The following is a 27,134-nucleotide window of genomic DNA, read 5'->3' as shown; positions in this document are numbered from 1 at the left end:
AAAATAACCGATTAGCTTGGTCACGTGACATAAACCAAAGCGATCATCTTGTCAGTGAAAACCCATAGCCGAGGAATCCCCAATCATCATACTAACCTCGGGGGTTGGGATATTTTAGAGAGAACCAATACAATATTCAAATGTTCGCCGATAAAATGTGGAAGTTACGGGAGTTAACAGATAAGGTGTAAGTACATATTTTGCTATTTTATATCGCTTGTCTAACGGATGTCACGGCAGGCCTTGACCTTCCACGTCGACACCGGCTTCCGCTTTGACGTTTCGATGTCAATATTTATTTTTTCGTAAATAAATGATTTTGCCTATTTATGTAGACAATTTTACTCGGTTTAAATGGAACATTGTTTCTTAATATATCTGACAATGTAAAGAAATTGTTGGCATTAGTTTAATCGACGTAGTTGATCGATTCTCTGTTGAAAGGGTGGTGGGGGAGTGTCAACACCTCTGATTTTTTTGGAATGTGAAATATGTTTGAACCGTCTCTGCCACGTATTAGTCTTTGAATTAAAGTATGAAACATGGAAATGATAAATATGATGTGTGCATATTGTTACAATATTGTGACAGTGAATAAGATAAATCCATTAGTCGATAAATTAATGTGCACCCCTCCCTCTTTCCATCAATATCTCTAGATCTGCATCCTAACATTTTGCCATACCAGATCGAATAGTTCAAAATAGGCCCCCTTCCATACTGTACTCGTAAACAAAGTTCAAACAATTTACGATTTACATGATCAGCAATACGGATAACTAAAAAAGTATTTGTAGAATTAATTGAATAATTTTGCAGTGTAGCTTGTTCAATGTTCATACATTTGTAGTGTCCGCGGGGTGAGGTCTCTTTTCTTGTTAACATATTACTAACTTTATTAACATATAATTACAAATTCATTTTAAGACTGCTCACTACATGTTCATTGTAAATTTGAAGTTAATTATGGATGTACACGTTGTAATATTTACAGTAAACAGTTTATAAAAAAAACTTGCACATGTATGCATTTAAATCAGTGACCGATTCATGCAGAGAATTTATAAGATCTATCTGCAACAGGTTCTCAAATTTCTTAGGGGGTTTCTGTGCGTACAAAAGTTGGAGAAATAGTGAAAGTGCATGCTTTTTAAAGAAAATTAATTGTCAGGATTGGTGATGTGGCTTCTCTGGAACCTCTAAAAAAAACCTCTTGATCTATGCCACATATATACTAGTATTGGTGACTTTAAAATTAAAGATATATGAACAGCACTAATACGGCAGTTTCAAGGTCCCAAAAAGACATGGGTAAATCGTGGTTTAATCCCACCTTCAAGTGCTCGTGATTGTGACTTGATTTTTGTGATGTCATAATCACTGGAACTTGGGATTCAATGTTTTTCCTGCCGAAATAAGGCCCCGTTCCCAATCATATTTTTTGTTATTTTTTCCCAAATCTATGTCTAAATTTCCCAAATCAGTGAGTTGACGCATATTTTGTGCGGCGAAACTAAAAAATTCTGTAAATCCCAAGTCTGAACGTTGTATTTTAATATCCATTTGTACACTTGATTCTTAGAAAATCATATTAATTGTCCTTTTCTTCCTTTTCCAAAATTTCCATAAACACCGTTTAAATTTTTTCATTCCTACTTTTGTCGCACAAAATTTCCCAATTTTCACCAGGTGGCAATTTCCCAAAATACCCAGGAAAAACACTGGGATCATAATCAGTGTTAAATTGTATTTTACGAACATCATTTTGGGATCTTGAAACCCCTGTATAATGTACCAATTCTGTACGAATCAAGACCAGTAATTCTATCTTAAAGCACCATTGTAGTGAAGAATTATTTGAAGCTATATATCAGTATGATTTTAAAATTTTTCAGCACCAATGTGGTGATGAACTACTCCGAGGTGGAGACGAAGGTGAGAGAGGCCACAAGTGACGAGGCCTGGGGACCTCATGGTACACTGATGCAGGAAATCGCACGCTACACATTCACATATGAACACTTTCCTGAGGTAATGGGTATGCTGTGGAAACGAATGCTGCATGACAACAAGAAAAACTGGAGAAGGGTGTACAAGGTGTGATTATGATTTTATGTTAAACATACTTTAAGATGCCTAGATAATTATGTCATTACTGTCATGATCACTGCATTGATATTTTTCCGACATTACTCCAAGATTAATTTCAAAAATCTGTCAGTTCATATGTTCAAACATTAATTATTCTTTCATGATAGTAAGGTAATGCATATGGTTGACCTTTTGAACCATTTTGCAAGAATGAGAAACATTTATGATGAAATGATTATTAAGAATCGGAATCATAACGTCAATTTCATTTGATTATTTCCTGTTTTTGCATATATTACAGAGTTTTCTTCCCAATTGATTGCAGCATCATTATTCCATGAGAAAAACTTGCACTGCATTCTTGGAAAAGAATATCATGTTTGTTGTTGTAATCACATGACGTAGGAAATCAAATACTATTGCACTTTAACATTGTTATCATATACCAAGCTTAGCTCTTTGTAATGTTTTATTAGCTTATAATTATAAACATATGATAAAAGCTATCATGCCTGTCCTAGCTGTTTGTTTATCTATACTGATATGATCTGTACCGGTTTGAAGATGTGGTGATTTGACTTGTTGGTTTTAATTGCAGTCGTTACTGTTACTTACCTACCTACTAAAGAATGGGTCTGAGCGTGTTGTTACCAGCTCAAGGGAGCACCTTTATGACCTCCGAAGTCTAGAGAGCTACACATTTACAGATGAACACGGAAAGGACCAGGGATTAAATGGTGATTAGGATATATTATATATGATATGAAGATATTTTGATTCATCTGTTTTTACAATTTAATCAAAACTGATTCAGAGATTTCCTTATGGGCATTGGTCTGGTAGTTTATAGGAGGAGAAGTCTGCACTTTGGCACCAATTTTTCAATAAAAAACAACTATATTTTTGTTTTTGTTTTGAAGTAATTGTAATAAAGTGACTGTAATTCAGAATATAGTCTTTTTGTTTCGAGAAATTAAGGCCTAGATTAGTATATTATGTGAGCAGTAGTTGACTGTTAATTTTATAAAAATACATTTCAGTGCTTGATTGTCAGATAGAGAGAGAAACATCTGTGATTGTATACATACAGACTAATCTATATATTTCTGTTACTTTTCTTCTGTTTTTTAGCTCACCTGACCCGAAGGGCCGGTGAGCTTATGTCATGGCGCGGCGTCCGTCGTCCGTCCGTCCGTCCGTCCGTCCGTCCGTCCCGTCCGTCCGTCAACAATCGATTTCTTTAAATCCATAACCGTCTGAGTCGCATGGATTCAAACCAAATTTGACTGGTAGCATCCTTATGGGCTACTAACTGAAAATTGTACAAATGATGGGGCTGACCCCCCGGGGGCCTGAGGGGCGGGGCCAAAAGGGGTCAATTTGGCTATTTCCATATAAACGACTTCTTCTCTGAAACCAAGCATGGGATAGCACCGATAATGCAATGGTAGCATCCTTATAGGGTGGGGATTCAAAATTGTACAAATGATGGGGCTGACCCCCCGGGGGCCTGAGGGGCGGGGTCAAATGGGGTCAATTTGGCTATTTCCATATAAACGACTTCTTCTCTGAAACTAAGCATGAGATAGCACCCATAATGCAATGGTAGCATCCTTATAGGGTGGGGGATTCAAAATTATGCAAATGATAGGGCTGACCCCCCGGGGGCCTGAGGGGCGGAGTCAAAAGGGGTTAATTTGGCTATTTTCATATAAATGACTTCTTCTCTGCAACTTAGCATGGTATAGCACCCCATTATGCAATGGTAGCATCCTTATAGGGTGGGGATACCAAATTGTGCAAATGATGGGGCTGACCCCCCGGGGGCCCTGAGGGGCGGGGTCAAAAGGGGTCAATTTGACTATTTCCATATAAACGACTTCTTCTCTGCAACTAAGAATGGAAGAGCACTTATAATGCAATGGTAGCATCCTAATAGGGTTGGGATTTGAAATTGTACAAATGATAGGGCTGACCCCCGGGGCCTTAAACGGCAATAGATGCGAGGTCAAAAAGGTCAATTAGGCTACTATTTTCATATAAATTATTTTGTCTCTGAACCTATGTATTGGATAGCATATTTGTATGGTATCAATAGCATCATTGTATGGTTGTGATTCAAAATTAAACTTTGGGAGTCAATTTTGCTTATTTTTCTAATTGTCAGAGTATTGTGATAATTACTAACAAAAAACCAGGTGAGCGATACAGGCCCTCTGGGCCTCTTGTTTTATGATATAGATATTTATCAAATGTTATATAGGTCAATAAATTGATATTATCCATTGCAGTGAGACAAAAGACACAAGAACTTATAGAATTCATTCAGAATGATGAGAAATTAAGAGAGGAAAGAAAGAAGGCGAAAAAGAATAAGGACAAATATGTTGGAGTAGCTGGAGAAGGTTCGCTGGGGAGTAGATACAGTAAGTAACATTAGTAACATCCTTGATACTCCAGGGGTTACTGTCACTGTCATTATATCCACTCTTTAACAATATTTCATAATGAAACTGAAGGCAGTTTAGAAGAAAAAACCAGACCAGTCACAGACCTGCAGAGATTTCTTTTAAAGATTACTGAGAAAGCTACGTCCAACTTTAATGCAACACAGTCAACCAGTGTACTGCTCTTCAATTCTTCCATCAGAGGAAGTCTCTGCAGGCTTGTGTTTGGTCAGGTTTTTTTTCTTCTGAACTGTCTGCAGTTTTACGGACAATTAAAAAGGTTTGAGATAGAATGTGATATTTCTGTTGTGTAAATTGAATTGTCTATCTGTTACAGGTGACCGATATGACGAGGAACCATCGAGGCGTGACCGAATGGATGAAATTGAAGAGTGGGATAGCGGTCGAAAGACAATGGCTGGGGAAGCTGTAGATAAAGTGAAAGGATTGTGGAACAAAGTGCAAGGACGTAAAGGGCCAGACGATGTAGTGGATTACAGGTAAATAAGGGGCGGCTGTTAAGGTGTCGGCGCAACATTCATTTATTAAGTTACTTTATCAGAACCCAAAATGTAAGGTGCACAATATTCAGACTGCTGTATTTCATCCCTCTAACTTTCGTTGATTGTATTAGTAATATGATTCACCATCTTAGTACAGAAACTTAGTTTTTCCAATTCAATACATATATGATCATATATGTGAAGGAAAGCCATAGACACATACATGTACATGTATACAGATTTCACATTTCATAATTAAGAACAGCGCTGTTTATCATATTTAACATTTCAGTTGGAAACCTATAAGATACTGGTGATTTTCAATGCATAAAATCACCACATTTTGTGAAATATTCATTAATTCTAGTTCAAGCAAGATTCCTGCAGCCCGCAGAAGCAGTTTAACAGACTTTAGGTGAGAGTTTAGCCTGGTCAACTGGACCAAGCCTTGGAGCATGGCATACTTTGGTGTTGTATTAGTTTTCAGTTCCCTCGGCATAGATTGTAATATGTTATATGATATTATAAATCTCATTATCCTTATATTCAGTTTGAAATGGCACTCCTGGGATTAATTGACAAAGAATTTATCTTGACATGCTGAAATATTTAGAGGATTATAAAAAAAAATGATACTTGATTCTGTTATAACTTGTGTTTTACTCAAGGCAACAAATATAAGAATAACAGGTGGAAATCTCAAATCTAAACATTTCAACAATTTCAATTTGTTACACATTATACAATGTACATATTATAGTTTAATTAAGACAGTAATAATAGCTATATAGGTTAAAGGTCATAAAGTGTTGAGAAGGTCATAGGTCATCAGTGGTGAGAACTGTCGCCTGATGTTTGGAGTTTGAAACCAGGAAAGATAATACTGTAAGCAGATAGTTACAAGTACTTGTTTCGGCCTTATTGGCTGTCGGACATATCAAAGATACAGCTGAAAACAAAAGGAAGCAACTCTGGTCAAAGGGAAATAACTCGGTGGAATAATCATTAATTTGAATCTAAACAGATTTAACTTAACTGCATGCTGCATCATGACATGGAGCCTTTTCACAATAAATAATTTAAAACTTGAGGAACATTTTTAGCTCACCCTGGCCCGAAGGGCCGGTGAGCTTATGTCATGGCGCGGCGTCCGGCGTCCGTCGTCGTCCGTCGTCCGTCCGTCCGTCCGTCCGTCCGTCCGTCCGTCCGTCCGTCCGTCCGTCGTCCGTCTGTCCGTCAACATTTCCTTTAAATCGCTACTAGTCATAGAGTTCTGCATGGATTGTAACCAATTTGGCCACAAACATCCTTGGGGGAGGGGGAACAGAACTTGTATAAATTTTGGCTCTGACACCCCGGGGGCAGGAGGGGCGGGGCCCAATAGGGGAAATATAGGTAAATCCTTTAAAATCGCTACTTGTAATAGAGTTCTGAATGGAATGTAACAAAATTTGGCCACAAAACATCCTTGGGGGAAGGGGAACAGAACTTGTATAAATTTTGGCTCTGACCCCCCGGGGAAGGAGGGGCGGAGCCCAATAGGGGAAATAGAGGTAAATCCTTTAAATCGCTACTAGTCATAGAGGTCTACATGGATTGTAACTAAATTTTGCCACAAACATCCTTGGGGGAAGGGGAACAGAACTTGTATAAATTTTGGCTCTGACCCCCCGGGGGCAGGAGGGGCGGGGCCCAATAGGGGAAATATAGGTAAATCCTTTAAATCGCTACTTGTCATAGAGTTCTGAATGGAATGTAACAAAATTTGGCCACAAACATCCTTGGGGGAAGGGGAACAGAACTTGTATACATTTTGGCTCTGACCCCCCGGGGGCAGGAGGGGCGGGGCCCAATATGGGAAATAGAGGTAAATCCTTTAAATCGCTACTTGTCATAGAGTTCTACATGGATTGTAACCAAATTTGGCCACAAACATCCGTGGGGGAAGGAGAACAGAACTTGTATAAATTTTGGCTCTGACCCCCAGGGGGCAGGAGGGGCAGGGCCCAATAGGGGAAATAGAGGTAAATTCTATCAATCGCTACTTGTCATAGAGTTCTGAATGGAATGTAACAAAATTTGGCCACAAACATCCTTGGGGGAAGGGGAACAGAACTTGTATACATTTTGGCTCTGACCCCCCGGGGGCAGGAGGGGCGGGGCCCAATATTGGAAATAGAGGTAAATCCTTTAAATCGCTACTTGTCATAGAGTTCTACATGGATTGTAACCAAATTTGGCCACAAACATCCGTGGGGGAAGGAGAACAGAACTTGTATAAATTTTGGCTCTGACCCCCAGGGGGCAGGAGGGGCAGGGCCAATAGGGGAAATAGAGTTAAAATTTTATCAATCGCACTACTTGTCCCAATTAAACATGGTTTTTAACCAAATTTTCCGAAATATCCGTAGGGAAAATTGTATTAATGTTTCTTGACCCCCAGGGGGCAGGAGCCTGAATTGTGGGTAACATCCTTTTAAATCACTTGTTATAATAGTGTTTTGGATTGTAAGAGTTCATAGGTCATCAGGAATGGAGAACTGTTGAATTTTTGAGGAAAAAGATAATACTGTTAAGCAGAGTTTTAAAAGTACTTGTTTCGTACTTATTGAGTGTCGGATGAATATCACCAGATTTGGCCAGAAGTATCGTAGAATAAAAAAGGGAAGTAAAAATTTTGGGCTCTGGGTCTCTGGGCAGGAGGGAAAGGGCCCAATAGGGGAATAATAGGTAAAATTACTTTAATCAAGATCCACTTGTATGATTGAACTAAATTTGGCCCACCAATACACTTGGTATACATAGGGAACAGAACTTGTATAAATTTTGGCATGGGGGCTGGAGGGGTGTTTTTTCCTACATAGGAACTTTGAATATTTAAAAACTTGAATTCAGGGCATAAGTTAACTTTGACGGTAGAGTTATTCACTAAGTTATATGTTGTATTATTAGCTTGTTTACACATGTTTTTGTTCTTTTCTCATTTGCATTATTAATATAACTTACAGTAGTCTATGCATATCAGTTTACTGTAATAATATATTTCCATTTCATATAATATAATTACTGCACCATTATATATATATAAATATAATAATTGTAACACCATTGCATTGCTACTGATATTAACTATATATTACAAAATATAATTAACAATTGGTATATTGGACTAATATGCATGCTGATGACACGTTGAAAATATTAACAAAAAATAAAATTACAATCATTGCCATTTCTACATGAATGTATTACAAAATCACATTGCTAACTACATGTCTGACATTCATTTAACATGATTTATATCTAGAATTAGTTGTAAAGTGGCATTCCATTTTTCATTCCAGTGTTTTTGATAAATAATAGTATAACACATTACAGTATTAATTTTACCAGTACAGTTTTAATTTTACCAGTCATTAGTATAACACATTACAGTATTAATTTTACCGTCTAGTATAATCAGTATTATTACAGTATAACACATTACAGTATTAATTTTACCAGTCATTAGTATAACACATTACAGTATTAATTTTACCAGTCATTAGTATAACACATTACAGTATTAATTTTACCAGTCATTAGTATAACACATTACAGTATTAATTTTACCAGTCATTAGTATAACACATTACAGTATTAATTTTACCAGTCATTAGTATAACACATTACAGTATTAATTTTACCAGTCATTAGTATAACACATTACAGTATTAATTTTACCAGTCATTTTACCTGAATACCGTAATTATAACAAATTTAACATAATATTGGTCTGTCAGCCTTTAAAACATAGTTGTCACCTTGTGAGTGAGTATTAAGCACAGTAAATTAGAGGTTACACAAATGTTTTATCTTTTTGTTGCACTAACAACTTGTGTGCTAATAACATTGTTTAAAACAAGGAGATAATCAGATAATCTTTGTGTTTGTAGTACAGGAACATTGCTGTCTTTGGACTGTGAAAATCTTTCATACCCAATATGTATAATAGACTAAAGCTGAGAATAGCTGATTTGACAAGATTAAAGAAAAATGTATCTGAAAAATGCCAGTAATTGTCCATGTAGATAAAATCTGTGAAGGTCGTTTTTTCTGAAAATTAAGGTACATTGGTGTATCTATGAAATATCAAATGATGCTTTAGTATTATAATGATTGACTTTCCTTACTTTCAAGTTGTGGTGTATTAGATGCAAGTACTTAAAAGAAATGGAATTTAAAAAAAAAAAAGTTATATATATACATGTACGAGAGAATTTATTAAAAAAAACAATACACTAATATAATGTGTTTTCAATATGACCTTGAATATCATTGTGTAATCTTCAGATACACTGCAGTCGTACATACCCGGTAATGCTTTTTTAATACCTGTATCATAACCATTACTAACAAACTGGGACTTTTGAAAATGTTCTGCATGAAATGAGGGCACACCGTATATAATGCTGTCCTTTGGACTTTGACCTGGATACTGTTTGGTACTGTCTTGGCATCCAATGTGGGCATGTCTTCATATAAAGAATAAATATAAATTTTCAGCAGAAGAATAAAGTACATTTATACCTTATCTATTTGCTTGTTATGACATATCAAGATAGGAACAGTTGTCTCCCTTGTTTGATTGCATGTTGATAAACACATTTCACTATGAGATATATTAGGGTTCTCGTTAAATAATTTGATATACCATTCGCCTAAAGGCTTGTAGCATATATCAATTTATTGAACTTGTTTAATAAATTTCAAATGATGTAGCCTCGAGTGTAAGATTCTATTTATCACATAACTAGTATTTATGGAAATATAGACAAAACTTTCAATTCAATTTTGTTTCAAGGGTGGCAAAATCAGACTCAGAATTTGACGTTTCCGTCTACCGAGACAAAATTTTGTACGACATCATATTTTGATTATGACGTCATTATTACCTGTGATGTCACAATAGTGTTACACATTTGTCTTACAATATTTACGACATAGCCACGATGGCTGCATGGACGAACCAGTTATCAGATAAATTGATATAAATATTGATACAGGCTGTGTGATCATGATCATTGATCAACATCCAGTAATATAAGTGAACAAGAAAGAAAAAATTAGATTTTGCAGAAATCTTTCATGACCAGATTTCAATTACAACAAAAACTGAATTTATTGAACCGAATCACCTTACAAGAAATTCATGTTTCAGCAATGTTTGTTAATTTGATTATAAACTTTAAGGTAGAAGAAAATAGAAAAATTAAAGTAAGTAGCATGTAGGTCTTAACAGACACCCATGGTATGAGGAGCTAGGTCAAAATAGGCCAAATTATCTTTTATTGAAAAACCAGGGTTTTCAGTGTTTTTTTTTCTATGTCTCCTATTTGATGTTAAGTTTCATGCTTGTCTGAGTAAGCTGGGGTCTTTTTCTTTTCCTGTAATTTTCCAGTATAAACTCCTTGTAACCCCACATACTCACTCAAAAGTACATCAGATCATTTATTTCTGTTTATCTCATTATTTTTATCAAAAGGAATGATTAACACTTGTATCATCTAATATAGACTTATTAAATATATAATTTGTATTCATGTATTTAAAACATAATAATAATCGACATGGAGAACACTGTTTTGAGCGGAGCCTGCTATTGCCTCACAACCTGTACTTTTTGCTAAACCACAAATATGAAAAGCATAAAATGTATACGTTTTTAAGTACAATTTTGATTTTTGTGTTTTCAGTGATGAGCCAGAAAACCGATCAAATAACGACCAAGATGATTTCGATTTTAAAGACGATGATGAGGAATACACTTCCGTAGAACGCACACACACTACACGTACAGAAAAAATCACACACAACCGAAGGTCAAGGTCAGCAAAAAAACTTGACCTTGGTGCAGCATCAACATATGGTAAAGACAAAGACTCAATTGTAAGTATCGCCTTTATATGATACACAGAAAATAATCAGGAATTATTGAGGCAACGTTAACAGTAAAGACTGTATTGGGGTTTATTAATGTATTCAATTGCCTTACATTGCCCTGTCAGGTAGAGAAACCGTTGTATAAACTTACCGAAGATTTGATTGTTGTTCACTAAAAATAAAAGAAGAAAAAAACAATGGGAAAGACATTGTAAAGTATTTACAAATCAAAACCATAAATGACATTACACGGATAAGTGTTATTGGATTAATTCAGTATTTCCAATATAGTTGTAATTATTCAAGGGGTTAGTACATGAATGTACTGTGATGAAAATAATTTTACAAATTTGATGTAATTATTCAAGGGGTTAGTACATTAATGTACTGTGATGAAAATAATTTTACAAATTTGAATAATCATGAACAAGTGGAAGAAATGACAAGAAAGATAAAAAAATAAATATTTAGTATTTATTATATTTATTTTATTTATATTTATTCCAACTTTGCATATTACCAAGTTATCTCTCTTGTGGGAAGGTATTAATTGTGACTTCATTATTTTATGATTAAATCTTTTGTCTTTTTCTGTTAAAATATGATGTTACGATCACAAACACCTGATGTCACAATCAATATCTACCCACAAGAAATATATCTGTAATGTGCAAACACAGATGAATTGACAAGAAAATTCTCCCTGCTAATACTAAAAGAAAATTACAAAAAGGGTCTCCTCTAGAAAGAAAAAGATATATATGATGTTATATTGTGTTGTGATATCAAAATCTCTTTCATTTTGTACACTCCGAAACAATTCTTCTCTTCTAAAATTCCCTTGACATCACAGATGAATTAACTGATATGACATTGTTTATATGCTGATTTTTTTTTCAGTCTCAAGTCAGTAGTAGTAATAGTTTAGCCAACAATGGTCCAAGTCTCATCGACATGGGACTAGGAGGGGCAGATAACTCCCAGGAAAACGCAGACTTTGCTGACTTCAAGTCTGCCAACTCAAACGGAGATTTCAACCCGAGAGGTGCTACGTCACCACAAGGTATAGTATATATATCCTTTATTAGAATTATGACAATGGATTCTCTGGTCAGAATTAGAAAATACTTCAAGACATGTTATTATCCAGACTAGAAATGTCACATTAAAGATTAGATATATAAGTTTCAAATTAAACTATAATATGAACAAATTGAGCTTATTTTCATGATATATATGACATTGTGTAGGTGCATATTGAACTTCTTTGGTAATATGATTCTTTGAAATCAATTAAAATCACAATCTATGTTTTCTCTTGGATTCTTGCAACATTTAAGCATATTAAAACATATGCAAAATCCTTATGCAGCAAAATGCTTGTGTAATTCTGGTGTACGAGGTTATATTCTATTTTTAGGTACAGCTACAGGAGATTTTGCTGATTTCTCACAATTTCAAAGTAACACAAGCACAGCATCAACAGGGTAAGTAACAAGTTTAGGACAGTTGTTTGTGGTTTACATCTTATCAACTGTGAAGGTCAGTTCAGCACCAATACCGGTACCACTTTTGAAAAAAATTAGCAGATCATTTTACTGAAAGATAAAAACACCAAAAATAATTAATTGCATCCCAAAAAAATTCCATGCCACTTTATCCTATATGGAATGAAGATTGTTTGAGCAGTCATCAAAAGCAAAATAAATTATTTTCTATTATGTTTTTTGTGTTAATTAGACACATATAAAGACGATTGAACATCAATTATTTTTCAAATTATGAGTATCGTTTATGCTCTGTCGGCAGTGGAGCGTCTTTAGAAACAAAAACACAAAAAATATTTGCCTACCGTCAGTCTTTGGCAGCTGTTCCATTTGAGATTTGAACATATCAGAACACCGTAACCTCTGGTGCCCCTTCAAAACAATCGGGGCGGAGTATCATCAATTATCCTTAATTCAGGAAATCTCTTGACACAAAATTTCTGGTATGGAGACATTAAAAATCTTAGAAACATTTTCTTATTAACTGCAGGTTAACCAATTTCAATACCACTAATTTATTGTTTACCATTTCCAGTAACAATACCGAGTTTGCAGATTTCACAGCGTTTAACGCGGGGAGTGGGTCTGCTGCTCCAGTACCCACAGTAAAGGCTGGGGATGATAATCTATTTGATATGTTTGGCGGAGCTAGTGGGGCCATGCCAGCTCAGCCAACACAGCCAAATGTCCCTATGCAACCGTTGGCATCACAACCTGTCACACCGATGGGTGGAAACATGATGCAACAACCGATGTCACAACCGATGGCACAACCGATGGCACAACCGATGACATCGATGGGGAACTTTTCTGGTCAACCCATGATGATGGGGATGGCCCCAGCCTCACAGGTTCCTATGCAAGGGAATGCAGTAAGTAGGGTCGGCTTTTACTAGGATTTGTAATAGAGAATCTGGCATTTATAACTATTCAAAAGCTATTCTATACCACTAAAAATAGTATTGTGTATATAAAGTACAAGCAATTAACTAGAAGATGTCAGGACCATGGTATCATTTTGATTTATCCATTATTCAGTTTGAATTTTCCTAATTTATTTATTTGAGTCCAACAAAATGTTTAAAATCTAACGGCTTATTCCATGCAATTATGAGTTTGATATACATTATGTCAAGATTCAATTGTAGAAAGTATGTAACGGTATAAACTTGGCTTACAGATGAATATAATTGTAGAAAGTATGTAACGGTATAAACTTGGCTTACAGATGAATATGACTCCAGCCATGCAGCCTACAGGCATGATACCCGCTGCCAACATGTACGGAGGCATGCCAAATATGGGCATGCAGCAGGTATGCACAAATCTAGGCATACATAAACAAAAGTATTACATAAACATCCATGTCCAATATGAACAACTTTCAAGAATAAAGTTCAAAAATGTGCCATAGGGTATGATTGAAATAAGTTGTCATGTGGACTGACAGCTGAAGATCTAACAACAATTGTGAAATTATATACATACTTTGAAATGATCATGGAGTTTAGTTTGCCCATAATATAAAAAAATTGTCTCAAAGGTCTATAAGAACAGACTTATATTCAGTGATGACAGGGGAATGGGATTGTCAGAATTCCATGCTTGTAAACTCAATAAAAATTCAGAGACACATGGTATTTTCCCTAGTTCCCCCATGATGGTTTCTGTTGAAGCAGTCTGATAGTGGTTTGTCGTCATAAAGAACAAATCCCTGTACTGTAACTATGCTGTTGTAGACATGGCAATCATGATTGTTGTCTAATGAAGTGGTAACCAGCTTCTTCCAGGAAACCATGCATGCTATGTAATGTTATGTAAATGAAGTGATAACCCAACTACTAAATCCTTATTTGATGTGTCAGGTTGCCAGAGGTGTACCAGGTAACTTAGGTAAATTGTATTTCACATGTTTCTTATTTACAGCCAATGATGCAGGGTAATATGATGGCACCAGGACTCCAGCCAATGGGAAGAGGCTACCCATCTGGCATGGGTATGTCATCAACAGGCTCCATCAAGGTAGGTGGTTTGTGATTGGTTGGTTTACTAACATTGCACCAATGGAATGCTGCTCCAGGTTGGTATGGGTTTTTGCACTGGTTTGACACTCTGCTATTAAGGATCCTTGCTGGTTATATGCATTGTAGTTTTACTTGAAGGTTGTGGAGAAGGAAAGGTTTACTTAGCTATGCAAACAGGTACAAAGTCCATCAAATGATTTGTGTATTTGTCAATATTCTTATTTAAAAAAAAAATGATGATGAAGGCATATATGTATATATAGCCATATTGACAATCCGCTGCCTCTTGTTTTTACACAAAAATGGTTTAATTTATCAAATTATCATAGTCGAAGTGGAATTAAAAGCAAAAAGCTATGATAATTAATTGAATGGAAGACAAATCATACAGTGTTGATGACTACCTGTTGATCCTGCTACTGTTTATATATACCTGCCCACTGAGATATGTAATCACCTATTGTATATAAACCTTGTGAAAGGTGCTGGTGTTGGACTGTTTGTAGTTGACTGATGTCTACCCAGCTTTAAGCATGTAGTCACTGTTTGTTATCAAAGAAACGTGTATGTACAGGATTTGTTGAAATTACTATATATATGGTGCTGTATTCATTAAGTACCTGTTGAATTAATCTTATAATACCTGTAATGTTACATTGTGTCAATAGTATTAATGATTTTAATACAACATCATGTATACAATTGTACACAAAAATACTGTGACGTAATTAATGTTATTAGTGATACAAGACAAAAACTGAAAAGTCAATCTGACAAGTGTACAACATTTTATATCATGTTAAAGGGCCACTACCTTTCCAAAACGGCTTTTAATTTTTAAAATAGGAATGTAAAACGAGATCAATAATTTTGTAGAGTCGCAGAAGTTATTAACTATACGTTTACTAGCACACTTATCATCACCTTCAGAACTGTTTAATTAGAATAAATAAAATGTTAATTTTCATAACGCGGGTCGTTTTATGTTTCCCGCCGTCGTCCTAAATGCCGCGCGGTAGTTGACTATCACTGCGCCAGACAGCAAAACAGCGAAATGAATCTCCACTGTTATCGTTCATTAGACAGGAAATCTTGCATATGTTTAGTGTTGTAACCTCATCTTAAGCCATCGATATATATTTTCTTTTGTTATTAATGTTTTAAGAAACCTTTAAATTTTGCTCCGGAAAGGAAGTGGGCCTTTAAAAATCAAACGATTACTGCCATGTTCCACACAGACACAAAAAATATACATCAATCTTCTTAGGTAAAACGCTACTATGTTACCTAGAAGGTTTGATGGGTTTTTTTAAAGTTTTGTTTTAAAATTGTGTTGTACAGATAATTACTTATAAAAGTGGAAACTGATTTGAATCTAGACTGTTATACGTAACAAAATGTAAATATTGAGAACAATTGCTGGATACCCATGGAATGCTGCATGTTTTTGTGCCTATTCGCAGCATCTTGACCATGCCGTCTAAAGCTGGCTGTAGTTTGTCAATTAATTTCATAATGCAATGTTTCAAGAATTATTCCAAACGACCCTTCACATGTCAATACAGTCGGTGGAAGGCTTTCTCAAAGCTTCTCCAGTTAACTCACTTCTCTTCATCATTTTGAATCCTTCTACTGATACTGCAGTAAAAGGAAATGACTCTAAATATTGAGACAAATCATAGTCACCAAAATTCAGATATAAAAATATCTGGTACCAGAATTTGGCAGAATATATATATGACCATATGCATCACTGGCAGGAAAATATTATGAATATTACAGTAAGATGGACATCATATTGTGGAGGCAGTTATCTCCCTTTATGCCTGTATATAACTGCTCTGTGTACACATTTGTTACCATGACATGTGTATTTGTAGATGCTAGTTTTTGTACTCCAAACATGAGTTATGAAAGCTATTTTAGTTGTGTTGTAATCTTTTTTCCCCTTATCGTGTTTTGTTGTTTTTTCCCCCCACAATTACATTGTATTGACATTGCCTTGTGTTGAGGCTAAGGTTAGAGATTGGTTGAGGTGTATGTTTGTATATGTACCAGTATATATATCTGCCTATAGTGGGGCTGCCACAACAGCATGGTGGATGGAATCGTACAGTGGGCCTCTTTTTACTCAGATTTGTAGTTGGTGTTACCATGGTAATTACAAATTGATACAAATTGATACTAATTGATTATAGATTATATCTATTTGTCTAATTTTCGTCGAGAAGTTTCTATTTGTATACATGTATATGACTGTTTAAATTGAATTTATAAGATTTTGTCAAGGATATTAATCTGGATAAGGAGAGGCCCAATGTACCGTGTTTGCTACGAAGAAGATTACAGTTCACTTTTGAAACAGGTGCTCCTTTTTCCGCATGTATATAATCATATGCACTCCTGATGCTAGCTCAGTATATAGGCTATTTCAATTAATATACATGTATCTATCACACCCAGGATTCCTCTACAGTATTCCACATTTCAACAAGATTGCTAATGCATTAGCTTGTTTTTGTTTTATCCTATTAACAGCCAGGGTCATTTAAGGGCATGTCAGGTTAGCAGCCAGAGTACCTGGAGAAAAGGTTGATCTATCTGGCTTAAGTATAGATTTCAGGGTCCTGGCTTGGGTTTGGTTGATATTGTTCATGCATTTTTGAAGTTCTTAGAGAATGACTAAATATTTCATTATTGGAAACCAATAAATCTCATTCAATTGGCATGTGCAAACATGTATGTGTTTTTGATGATTCATATGTTCTTAAAGATTCAATTAATTAGTACATGTTTTTATAAACAAACATCATGTTACACCAAGCTTTTTTTCACAAATTGTTGTAGAGTCCATTATTTTTGGTTATTTTATTTCTTCATATTTTATTGTATTATTTCACACTTACAAAAAGCAGTCAACCTGTTGTATATTTTTAAGTTCTGTATATCTTTGCTATTGTAAACTTGTCATATGTAATCTGTAATTTGGTTTATTTTAAGTTTACCTTATTATTTATGGGTTCCTTCTGTTATATTATCATTGTAATTTTTGTTTCTTTTTTCCTTCAATATGCTATATCATTTGTGTGATAGTATCATTATATTATAGAATTGTAATATATTTAAATATATATATATTTATATCAATTAGAATCTTGCATTGCTTGGTTGATTCCTTAACTCATACACCCGTGAAGACACATTTAGGCTCTTAGATCAAAGGCTAGACCAGTCCATTTTGAAATTTCAGGGGTGAATAAGTTGAGCACTTTCAATTACTACTTTTGGAAGTAAGACGTACTGTCTAATTTCTCTTCAGTATTTATAGTATATAAATGCATATAAACTTTGTTATGACATGCATTAGCTATATAGTATTATTCTTCTTTTAAAAAAATCACAAAATCACAGATTTAATGATATAGCATATTGTAAAGTTGTGTGCCAGACAGGCGATGATACAGTGTTACGGTGTGTTGTTTGTCGTGTTGTGAGCTAACCTTAAGTTGCTGTGTCACTTTTCACAGTCAGTCTCCAAGGAGGCAACCTTGTCTAGTACAACCATCTCAGCTACCACCCACTCACAAACCACAGTCACCCCTAAGGTGGGTACTTCCTCTTTTACCATCCCTAATCACAGTCGCTGAGGAGTCGAGGTAATCATAGACTTCCAGGAAATGTGCTAGGCTTACAACTGTCCTGGTGATGTACTTGTGATTGATATTTTGTCGTTGCAAATTATAGAGTTATCTGCCCTTAATGTAAGAGTTTATGTGCAAAAATTGCTGTTTTATCTGGAAAAAATAAGATTACCCTACATGACACAATGATCAAAACTGATTTGCAAGGGCAGATAACTCTGTAACATGCAAATACAGAATATTTAAAAATCCCTGAAAATTGCTGATTGATATATTCATTTAAAGATAATGTCAAAAGTTTCTAATTATTCCCTAATACTTAGTATGAGTGCCAAGTAGATTTTGAATTGAATCCTACCTAGTTACAGAACTGAATGCTTCAAATCTTTGCAAGCAATTAAAATGCAAGGTCTCAAAATTTTAATTGTGTCATTCCAGGATAGTTGTTGAATATCTGGAACATCTAGAAAACATATATGGAAGTCTAAAAACAAATTATATTAAAATTACAATGTAGCATATCATAAAGTGTTTTTGAAGAACATTGTACTTTGAAATCTAGATGTGTTTTGTATAAAATGTATAAACAGAAAATAATTTTCTTTCTAATTTTTAACTCATCTATCTTAACACCAAAATTCTGAAAATATACTACTAATTAGCGTGTTATAATAAGTATACATTTATCTTTTTCATATTTTGTATACCATATACTATAAGTGCATATTACAGAGTTATTGTCCTTACAAGGATAAGTATTGATTGTGACGTCTTGTGTTTGCAAGCATAGCATCATACTTTTCAGAGAAAATGATGTTAATTTTGCTCAAAAAAATAACGACGTCACAATGGACACCTACCTGCAAGGGAGGTAATTCTGTAACATGTAAAGACAGAATGAAAATGATGTATATATGTTGTAATTGGATGTTCTACCTAAAGAGTGGATCTTGTTTCTCATTATCATGATACATGTATCGTCTCTCCATGCTTCTCTCTGTGTGTACATTTATAGTCTACTAAAGGTGTATCCTAATTCTAGTGTTTAAAGGCCCACTACCTTTCCGAAACGACTTTTAGTTCTTAAAATGGGAATGTAAAATGAGATCAATTATTTTGTAGAGTCCCGAAAGTTATTAACTAACAGCTGCTAACACACTATCATCACCTTCCGAACAGTTTAGTTAGAATAAATAAAATGTTAATTTTCATAACGCAGGTCATTTTATTTTTCTTGCTGTTGTCCTAAACACCGCATGGCAGTTGACTATCACTGCGTCAGACGGCAAAACAGAGAACGTTAGAAATCTTGCATATATTTGGTGTCGTAACCTCATCTTAGGCCATCGATGTATATTCTTTTGTTATTAGTGTTTTTAAGAAACCTTTAGATTTTATTCTGGAAAGGGAGTGGGCCTTTAATAATGATACAGGATTAAATAGATAAGCATACTCATGATATTGAATCGGTTATCTGTAATCATAACTTAGTTACAGGATTTCAATGTGGAAACACTAATTGCAAAAATTGTATGTGACAATTTGGTTTATTGTTCAAGACAGGATTTAAAAGCTAGTTGTACTGTATGATTTAATTAATTGGTTTGGTTGTCGTTGAGAGATCAAATTGATATATGTAGCTTACCTGAGAGATCAAATAGATATATGTAGCTTACCTGAGAGATCAAATTGATATATGTAGCTTACCTGGGTATGTACAGAGTATATATTGTAGTTCAAAATGACTTATGTTAACCTCTTTAATGTTGTGAGAGGTTGAACACAAATTCAGATGTTTCACGAATAATTGTAAAAACAAATGCACGATTGTAAGTAAGAACACTTGATCATGAAATAATGATCATGATGATGCAAAATGTTGTTTTCACAAAAGTAAAGTGGGTTACAGTATTAAGTGGATTCGACTGTAATGTTTAAATTGCTTGGACAAATAACACATTATTATCTTGACCAAATGTTACTGCTTTCTGTACAATAAATCTATATATGTGAAGGATTGGTAGAAATTTAAGTTGTGCAATAAGGTTTATGTCTAGTTATGCTGTGATGATTTATAGGTTTTAGTTCTTCTTACAATGAGGGTAATGGGGATAATGATGGAATATTGAGCATAACAATTAAATTCTATGTTCGTTTGTGTAGAAGGATGCCAACACATGGTCCAAAGACGCCAGCAAAGTCAACATTAGTCTGGACGCCCTCAGCCCCGTCAACAAATTCCAGAAACAACAGCAGCCCACCATGAACCAGCTACAACAGCAAGGTAGATACTCTTTAATTCAGTCAATCTTTTGTGTTACATCAAATACATTTACTTTATTCTATCTGATACAGAGTTATCTGCCCTATAGGGTAGACATTATAGATTAACATGATGAGGTCCTATGCAGATAAAATGGGAATGGCGTCCCTCTGTATAATTTGAATAGACTTCCCAAAAACTGTTTCCGTGTTTAAAAAGGATACAGGGACAGTGTTAACACAAACCCTGAATTTTGACCTAAATATTAAAAGAAATAACAAAAATGTTTACTTTAAACAGCGTTATCACAAATCCGGAATTTTTAACCTAAATATTTAAAGAAAGAAAAAAATATTTAATTTAAAAAATTATGACCTTGTGCTTGAACACATACATGACATCACAAACACTACCTGCATGTACCTGTAATATGGGCAGTTATAATTAACAAAGCCTTCATTGTTCAAATGCGAAATAGAATTTAGATGTCTTCATTCAAATTTTGTGTACAAGTTATTTCAGGAAACTTATTCTGTTACATAATATTTTGATTGTACTTAGATATTAACCTTTAGTTTCTCACAGATTTAAAGAAATAGTTAATTGATCTTTGTATTTAGATATTCATTATGGCATGGGTTCACTACAAGCTTAGGTTACAAACAAAAGTATTCCTATTTCATTATTCTAATGATAACGAAATAGAGATGAATAAATTGTTATGATAGAGTTGGTCAATTTTATCCTGCAGCAAATATTTACATCGTTGTTATACATATATATGTTTTTGTATTTGGCACAGATAGAAAATAGCTGCATAATAATTAGAATTTAAGCATGTAAGCCAATTTGTTTACCTTCATATGAAGCCAACATTACTGGCATGTCTAAACTTAAACAGGTCGTAGAATGTTGCAGGATAAAGTTGTGCAGTCATGATCCGTGTCATAAAATGAAGTTATATATTTGGCTTGGGACAGAGAGACAAAATACAGCTTATACTTTAAGACACTAAATATTCTCTCTATAAATATACACTACTACTGTAGACAAAGAGATCAGTGTTAATGCTAGCAAAATGTTTATACAGTATAAAGTGACATATGATTTATATACATCGATACAAGTTACTTCTTATCTGCATCAACTAATCATGAAAAATTGGCATGTTCTTAACAAATGTATAAGATGCATTTTATTAGATACATTAATATTTCTGTATGATAGAATGACTTAATAGAACATAACACACAGTGGTTTAATCAATTCAAACTGATTTATTAAAGAACAGTAATTTATTTATAGAACAATGATTTATTTAAAAGACCAGTTATTTAATAAATAGAATAGTGATTCAATTAATAGTACAGTGATTTATTTAATAGAACAGTGATTTGATTTGTAAATCAGTAATTAAGATAGTGATTTAATTAATGGAACAATGATTTAGTTAATAGATGAATTATTTAATCAATGATGATAATGATTCCATGTTTACTGATATAAAAATAATTCCTCCTTTGCTGGCCTACAGACGGTGATGGTAAATATTAACACCACCAGTGTGAGAGTTATCTCCCTTTATTGTTACCATACACAAATGACAGTGTAGTTGTGTTTAACTGATATAACATTATATAGATAAACTAGGACCAGTTGTGTTAAATTTCTGGAGAAGTTTAAATCAATTTTTATTTGTGTCTTATAAAAACACACACATTTCAAACGTTTGTATTTATCAAGCACTCTTTGTTTAAAAGTTTTACATTACATGGGTACATATAATTTCAACAATTTGCTAACTTTGAAACAGGTGGGTGTTTTTTTCCGCTATTCTCCAAAGTATTTAGTTTGTCTTATATTCAGCATTCAACAATCAAACTTTCACAATTAATTATTTTATGGATCTCTCCCTTTTTTTCCACTTCAATTTTCTTTTAAATCCTGACAAAAAGTTGGAGATAATTTGATCATGCTTTAAGACTGATGCATTGATATGGCTATTGTTTTGATGGGTGATTTATTAGGCTTGTAGAAGGTAGTAGTGCTAATATTTCCCTGATCTTTTATAAAGGCTTAAACCCCATGGTTTGGAGTCCAGAAATGAACCCTGGTCTTGTTTACATTTCCCCAGGTTGGTACGGCACAGAGACTACATTGCCTCTACTTATCAGAGTTGTCTTTCCTTTGCTTCCTAACTGCATTTTTTGATTTGATTTTTCTTTTTCTCTTAATTTTGTTGTTTAGTTTGGTCATGGTAACATTTTTGAAATATAATCAAGTGAATGTCTTTCTATATACACTATATGTATTATAGAGACCTAAGTTGTTCTAAACTCATTTTATCTTCATTGGTTTCTATTTCATCATAATTTTATCTTATTCTGTTAAGCATGTTCTAAAGACATTGTGAAAATGCTGAAAATAAAAATAAAAATACCAAGAATACCCGTAAACATGAGGATAGATATGTTACTATGTAAATTTATGTTTTGCCCCCTTTGAATGATATACTCATGGTCAGCTTTATAAACAGATATCATCTTGATATAATAATGAATAACTATTGATGCTCTACACAGATCGTCCTAATAAAGTTTTTTTGCTTTACTAAAAATAGGGGAGATAATTTGGGTTATCACACTTCATTTCCATGCAGCAATAACTGCTTCAAAGTTGTGTACAAATGCTTGTTAAACTGATGTCGTAATTATCGATGATGATTACATGAAACTTTTGCAACCCTGCACAGAGTCTGACCTGTCAGCTTTTTTGCTATCGGGTACATAAAAAACTGGGGTGATAAATTAAGTTTGCCACACTTAATTCCCATTCAATAACTGCAGCAAGGTTGTGACAATGGAGTTTTGTCAGACTTCATAGCAATCTTAAAAATGTTCAGGCTCTAACAGCCAATATTTATATATGCTACATGTTCATCATTTGCAGTATTCTATATACAGAATGATGTCCCTGTCTTTTTGTTGATTTCCATTCTTCATCATTTCTATGAAACAGAACAAATTTTCCTCAAACTTGGTAGAAAGTGCATTTGTCACTTTTGCTTACATATACATACCAGTATGTAAAATCAATTTGCAAATCTGAGTGATAATGGGAAATTTAAAATAGGCATATAGCCAAAGAAACCCTCATCTTAGAGAGTGGAGCAATGACCCCTTCATTTATCATTCTAACTTAGCTCAAAACTGATAACGGATGGCCTAACCATCCGAAACAATAAGTCATTTTTGTATGAATCCTTGGTGTTGATGCACCATCCCATTTCTATTTTTGTCATTCATCTTGAAACTGTTTACCGCCACAAATAAGTTATACATAATACATAAGTTATGCTAAACATCATATCTCATCTTGAAACTGTTTACCGCCACAAATAAGTTATACATAATACATAAGTTATGCTAAACATCATATCGTCTTTTTTAATATAGAGTAACTAAAGGCCTTTTATCTATAGACATGAATACCTATATCAGAGTTTCAATTTCAATTTCAAAATTTTTTATTTTAAAATATTATTTGAAAAAGGATTTAACAGCAGGCATGGTCTATATAAGTTCTCTCCCTAAGTAACAACTAGTACATAGCAATATATATAAGATATATAAGTTAAGATACACAGTGTTGGTTATAACAGAGTTGAACTTTTGTTGTGTCAGTATACATTGCATCCAGGTAATATTATCTATAACCACAAGAAATACGTGCCATAAATCATTATCATATTATTTTTCATAGACTTAACATAATTGTGCACATATTTGAACTTCACAGAAAATTTAAATTGCTGGACTTACACCTAAGCGTTAAAGTCTTTTCCAAAAGCAAGAAAGTTGAGTCTAGTATAATAATATGTTATGATTTTATGGCAGCTATATTATAATCTGATCAATTTTGTTTTGAAAATGTGCTTCTGCCTTCACTGGTCTTGAGATTGAGCAATAAGCTAAATGACTACAAGTTGATAGCAAATGAAGTTTCTGTAAGATGCTCCATCGCTGACAAATGGTATTTTTTCACTATCAAAAACAGGAGCAGACGATTTAGTATTTTTCTTCAGTTACAAAAGTTACTTACTTTACACCATTACCGCCATTGAAAAGTTTGAGCTTCAAATTTTACTTCAAGTTAAAAATATGAAAAATAATTAATTGCATCCCGAAAAAATTCTGTGTCATTATATCCTATATGGAAGGAAGTACTGATTGCACATGCACCAAAGGGGAAATAAATTATTTTATATTATTTTTGTGTTAATTAGACATATATATACACACTATCAAACAATAATTATTCTTCAACTGAGGAATATCATTTATGCTCTGTCGGCGATGGAGCATCTTTAACTCAAATCATGACAATATCAATTCATGTAGACCTGATCATGATAAGATCCTTCTTTATACTACATAGTGTATTTTATTGTTATAATCAAATGATACATTAAGGATAACAGAATAACCGATAACTCATTCACCCCAAAGACACCTGTAGGTTCTCTTAAATAAAAAACTAGACCAGTCCATTATGGAATTTAAGGGGAAAATGGGTTAATGAAGTATGACCAATCTTCTTTATTGAAGTACATGTAGATTGTTTTAGGAAGGCCTTTAGTTTCCCAGTAAAGATTTATAGATGCACTTTCGTGTTACTTAATTTGAAGTTTGATTTCCTTACCGTAGTTTACATCTGTTGTGTATCAAAAACACTACATTGTTCACTAGTTAGTTGTACAAGCTTGCCTAGGTATTGTAGAGATTGGAACACATGTAGTGTAAAAGCTGGTGATTTGATTTTGTACTTTATGGAGTTGCCTGCAGAAGATGTGTATATATATACTAATGCATGTTTGAACGTAGAAAGCCTACGGCTATGACAGCATATGTTACACTTTTATCTATTATTGTTATATAATGGATGTTGTATGTAAAGTTCAGTGCTCTCAGCATTTTTCTATCTATTTTTATACAAACTTTTATGCACCAGATGTATTTTGAAAATATAAGTTAACAATACTTGCTAAAAAGTTGACACATAAAAAACAAAATGCATGTTTAAAGCTTATTTGTTTCCTAAATCAGTAATGATTAAGTCATTTAGTATTTTGATATTGAATAAAACAATTACTAGTTAATTAATTAGTGAATGGTGCCTGAATATACGTAATGAAATAACCATAACTTTAAAACAACTAACACCTGTATGAAGTAAGAAAAACTGATTGATTAACTAATTGTACTGTCCAAGGGAGTTAACTCCATTACCCTTACCTTTACTAATTGCACATTGCATGTTGCAGGCATGAACAACCAGATGGCAGGACTGACCCAAGGCATGTCTGGAATGAGTGTAGGCCAGCCCCAGGGGCAGGTCATGGGTAGTGGTCAGCCGATGATGGGCCAGGGAATGGGTACGCACCATTGTATACTGTTAAAATATACCTGTGCTTTTTATTTTCCTTTACCAAACCTATGTTTTCCTTCAAGAATTTTTGGTTATTTTCAGGAAAAGACTGTTAATTTTAAAGGGACAATTCACTCATGCTAAATCTTTTACATAACCAAATGCAAAAAATGGCATAAATGTATTGTTCTACATTTCTTATGAAACATATAACATAAGATATTGACAAATCCCACGTCATTGTTTAGTATTTTAATTGATACCGTTGTTATTACAAATCGTTGATCAATACGATTAAGCAGGTACAATATGTACGCTGTACCAATATCCGAGCCAAAGTCACGCACGTGAAACAAATGAACTACATAACCACTGTGGAGGTGATATAATGATTTTTTAAGCAAAACAATTCACCTAATAAGGTAAACACACTTCTGTCAGAGCGATTTGAGCAGTTCTAGACAAAAGTAGCATTACTCTACGAGCAAGGGACTGGGTTCGGCATACAAGATATTCGACCACAATGTGTAATGGCGGACAGTGAGTGAGTTTGAACATTTCACACGCATTTCACCACCATGGGATTTTCTGACATATCACAGTAAAACCGACTGATCTAATTTCCATTAGAACTGGGGGTTTTCTGATATATATACAAATTTTAATGTTATCGTAGAATGAATTGTCCCTTTAATGTACATTATACTAGAGGTAAATATTTACCTACAATGTGTAAAACAACTGATTTTTGTGTGCAATTAAATTTCGCAGACAAGAAAAAATCATGAAAAGGAATTGCCAATACAGTACAGTAAACCCATACAACTCTTAATCATGAGCAAATGCTGTGTAAAAATAATTAGGCTTGAAAACACTAAATCAAATTGTTGCAAAAAATTAGTTGGTTTGCAGTAATAGACTGATTTCTGAGTATCATTTTTTGTCTGTGATTGTCTGTGTACACCATGTATACATAATTGTTTTCTGTTGTGTTACAGGAATGGCTGTAAATATGCAGGGGGGGATGGGGATGATGGGATCCATGAACATGCAGTCCTCCATGATGGGACAGTCTTCATTCCAACAACGAACGGACCAGGCCTTCAGCGCGTTTGGAAATATAAAGAAATAACCTCTGTAATTACTGTTATAATTGTTAAAAGTTTATTATGGACCAAGACATTCTGGAGTATCACTGTGATATTTCTCTGTGTGTATTGTGGAACAAAGGACGAGATATTGACATGTCAAAACAGGTTTGTGAAGAAA

General features: G+C 34.1%; 1 protein-coding gene across 4 annotated transcripts; it reads left to right on the top strand.

Moving 5' to 3' along the window:
- Positions 1 to 27,134, top strand: LOC138334995 (clathrin interactor 1-like). 4 transcript variants are annotated; one of them, XM_069283886.1, is made up of 17 exons: positions 1 to 187; positions 1,896 to 2,097; positions 2,690 to 2,828; positions 4,383 to 4,517; positions 4,876 to 5,038; positions 5,409 to 5,456; positions 10,777 to 10,969; positions 11,864 to 12,026; positions 12,384 to 12,450; positions 13,046 to 13,382; positions 13,739 to 13,825; positions 14,437 to 14,532; positions 18,062 to 18,139; positions 20,339 to 20,459; positions 22,513 to 22,572; positions 25,762 to 25,872; positions 26,864 to 27,134. In XM_069283886.1, exons 1-17 carry the CDS (start codon positions 141 to 143, stop codon positions 26,995 to 26,997), a joined length of 2,181 nt encoding a protein of 726 aa, XP_069139987.1. In that variant the 5' UTR covers positions 1 to 140; the 3' UTR covers positions 26,998 to 27,134. The 4 variants fall into 4 exon arrangements, with proteins under 4 accessions (XP_069139987.1, XP_069139990.1, XP_069139988.1 ...); XM_069283887.1 differs by lacking the exon at positions 22,513 to 22,572 and having other exon boundaries at positions 2 to 187; XM_069283889.1 differs by lacking the exons at positions 22,513 to 22,572; positions 25,762 to 25,872.

Source organism: Argopecten irradians, chromosome 11 (genome assembly GCF_041381155.1).
Source record: "Argopecten irradians isolate NY chromosome 11, Ai_NY, whole genome shotgun sequence".
In the NCBI taxonomy this organism is placed as follows: Eukaryota; Metazoa; Mollusca; class Bivalvia; order Pectinida; family Pectinidae; genus Argopecten; species Argopecten irradians.
The sequence above is the reverse complement of the archived record's forward strand: the minus strand, read 5'-3'. Positions and strand labels throughout refer to the sequence as shown.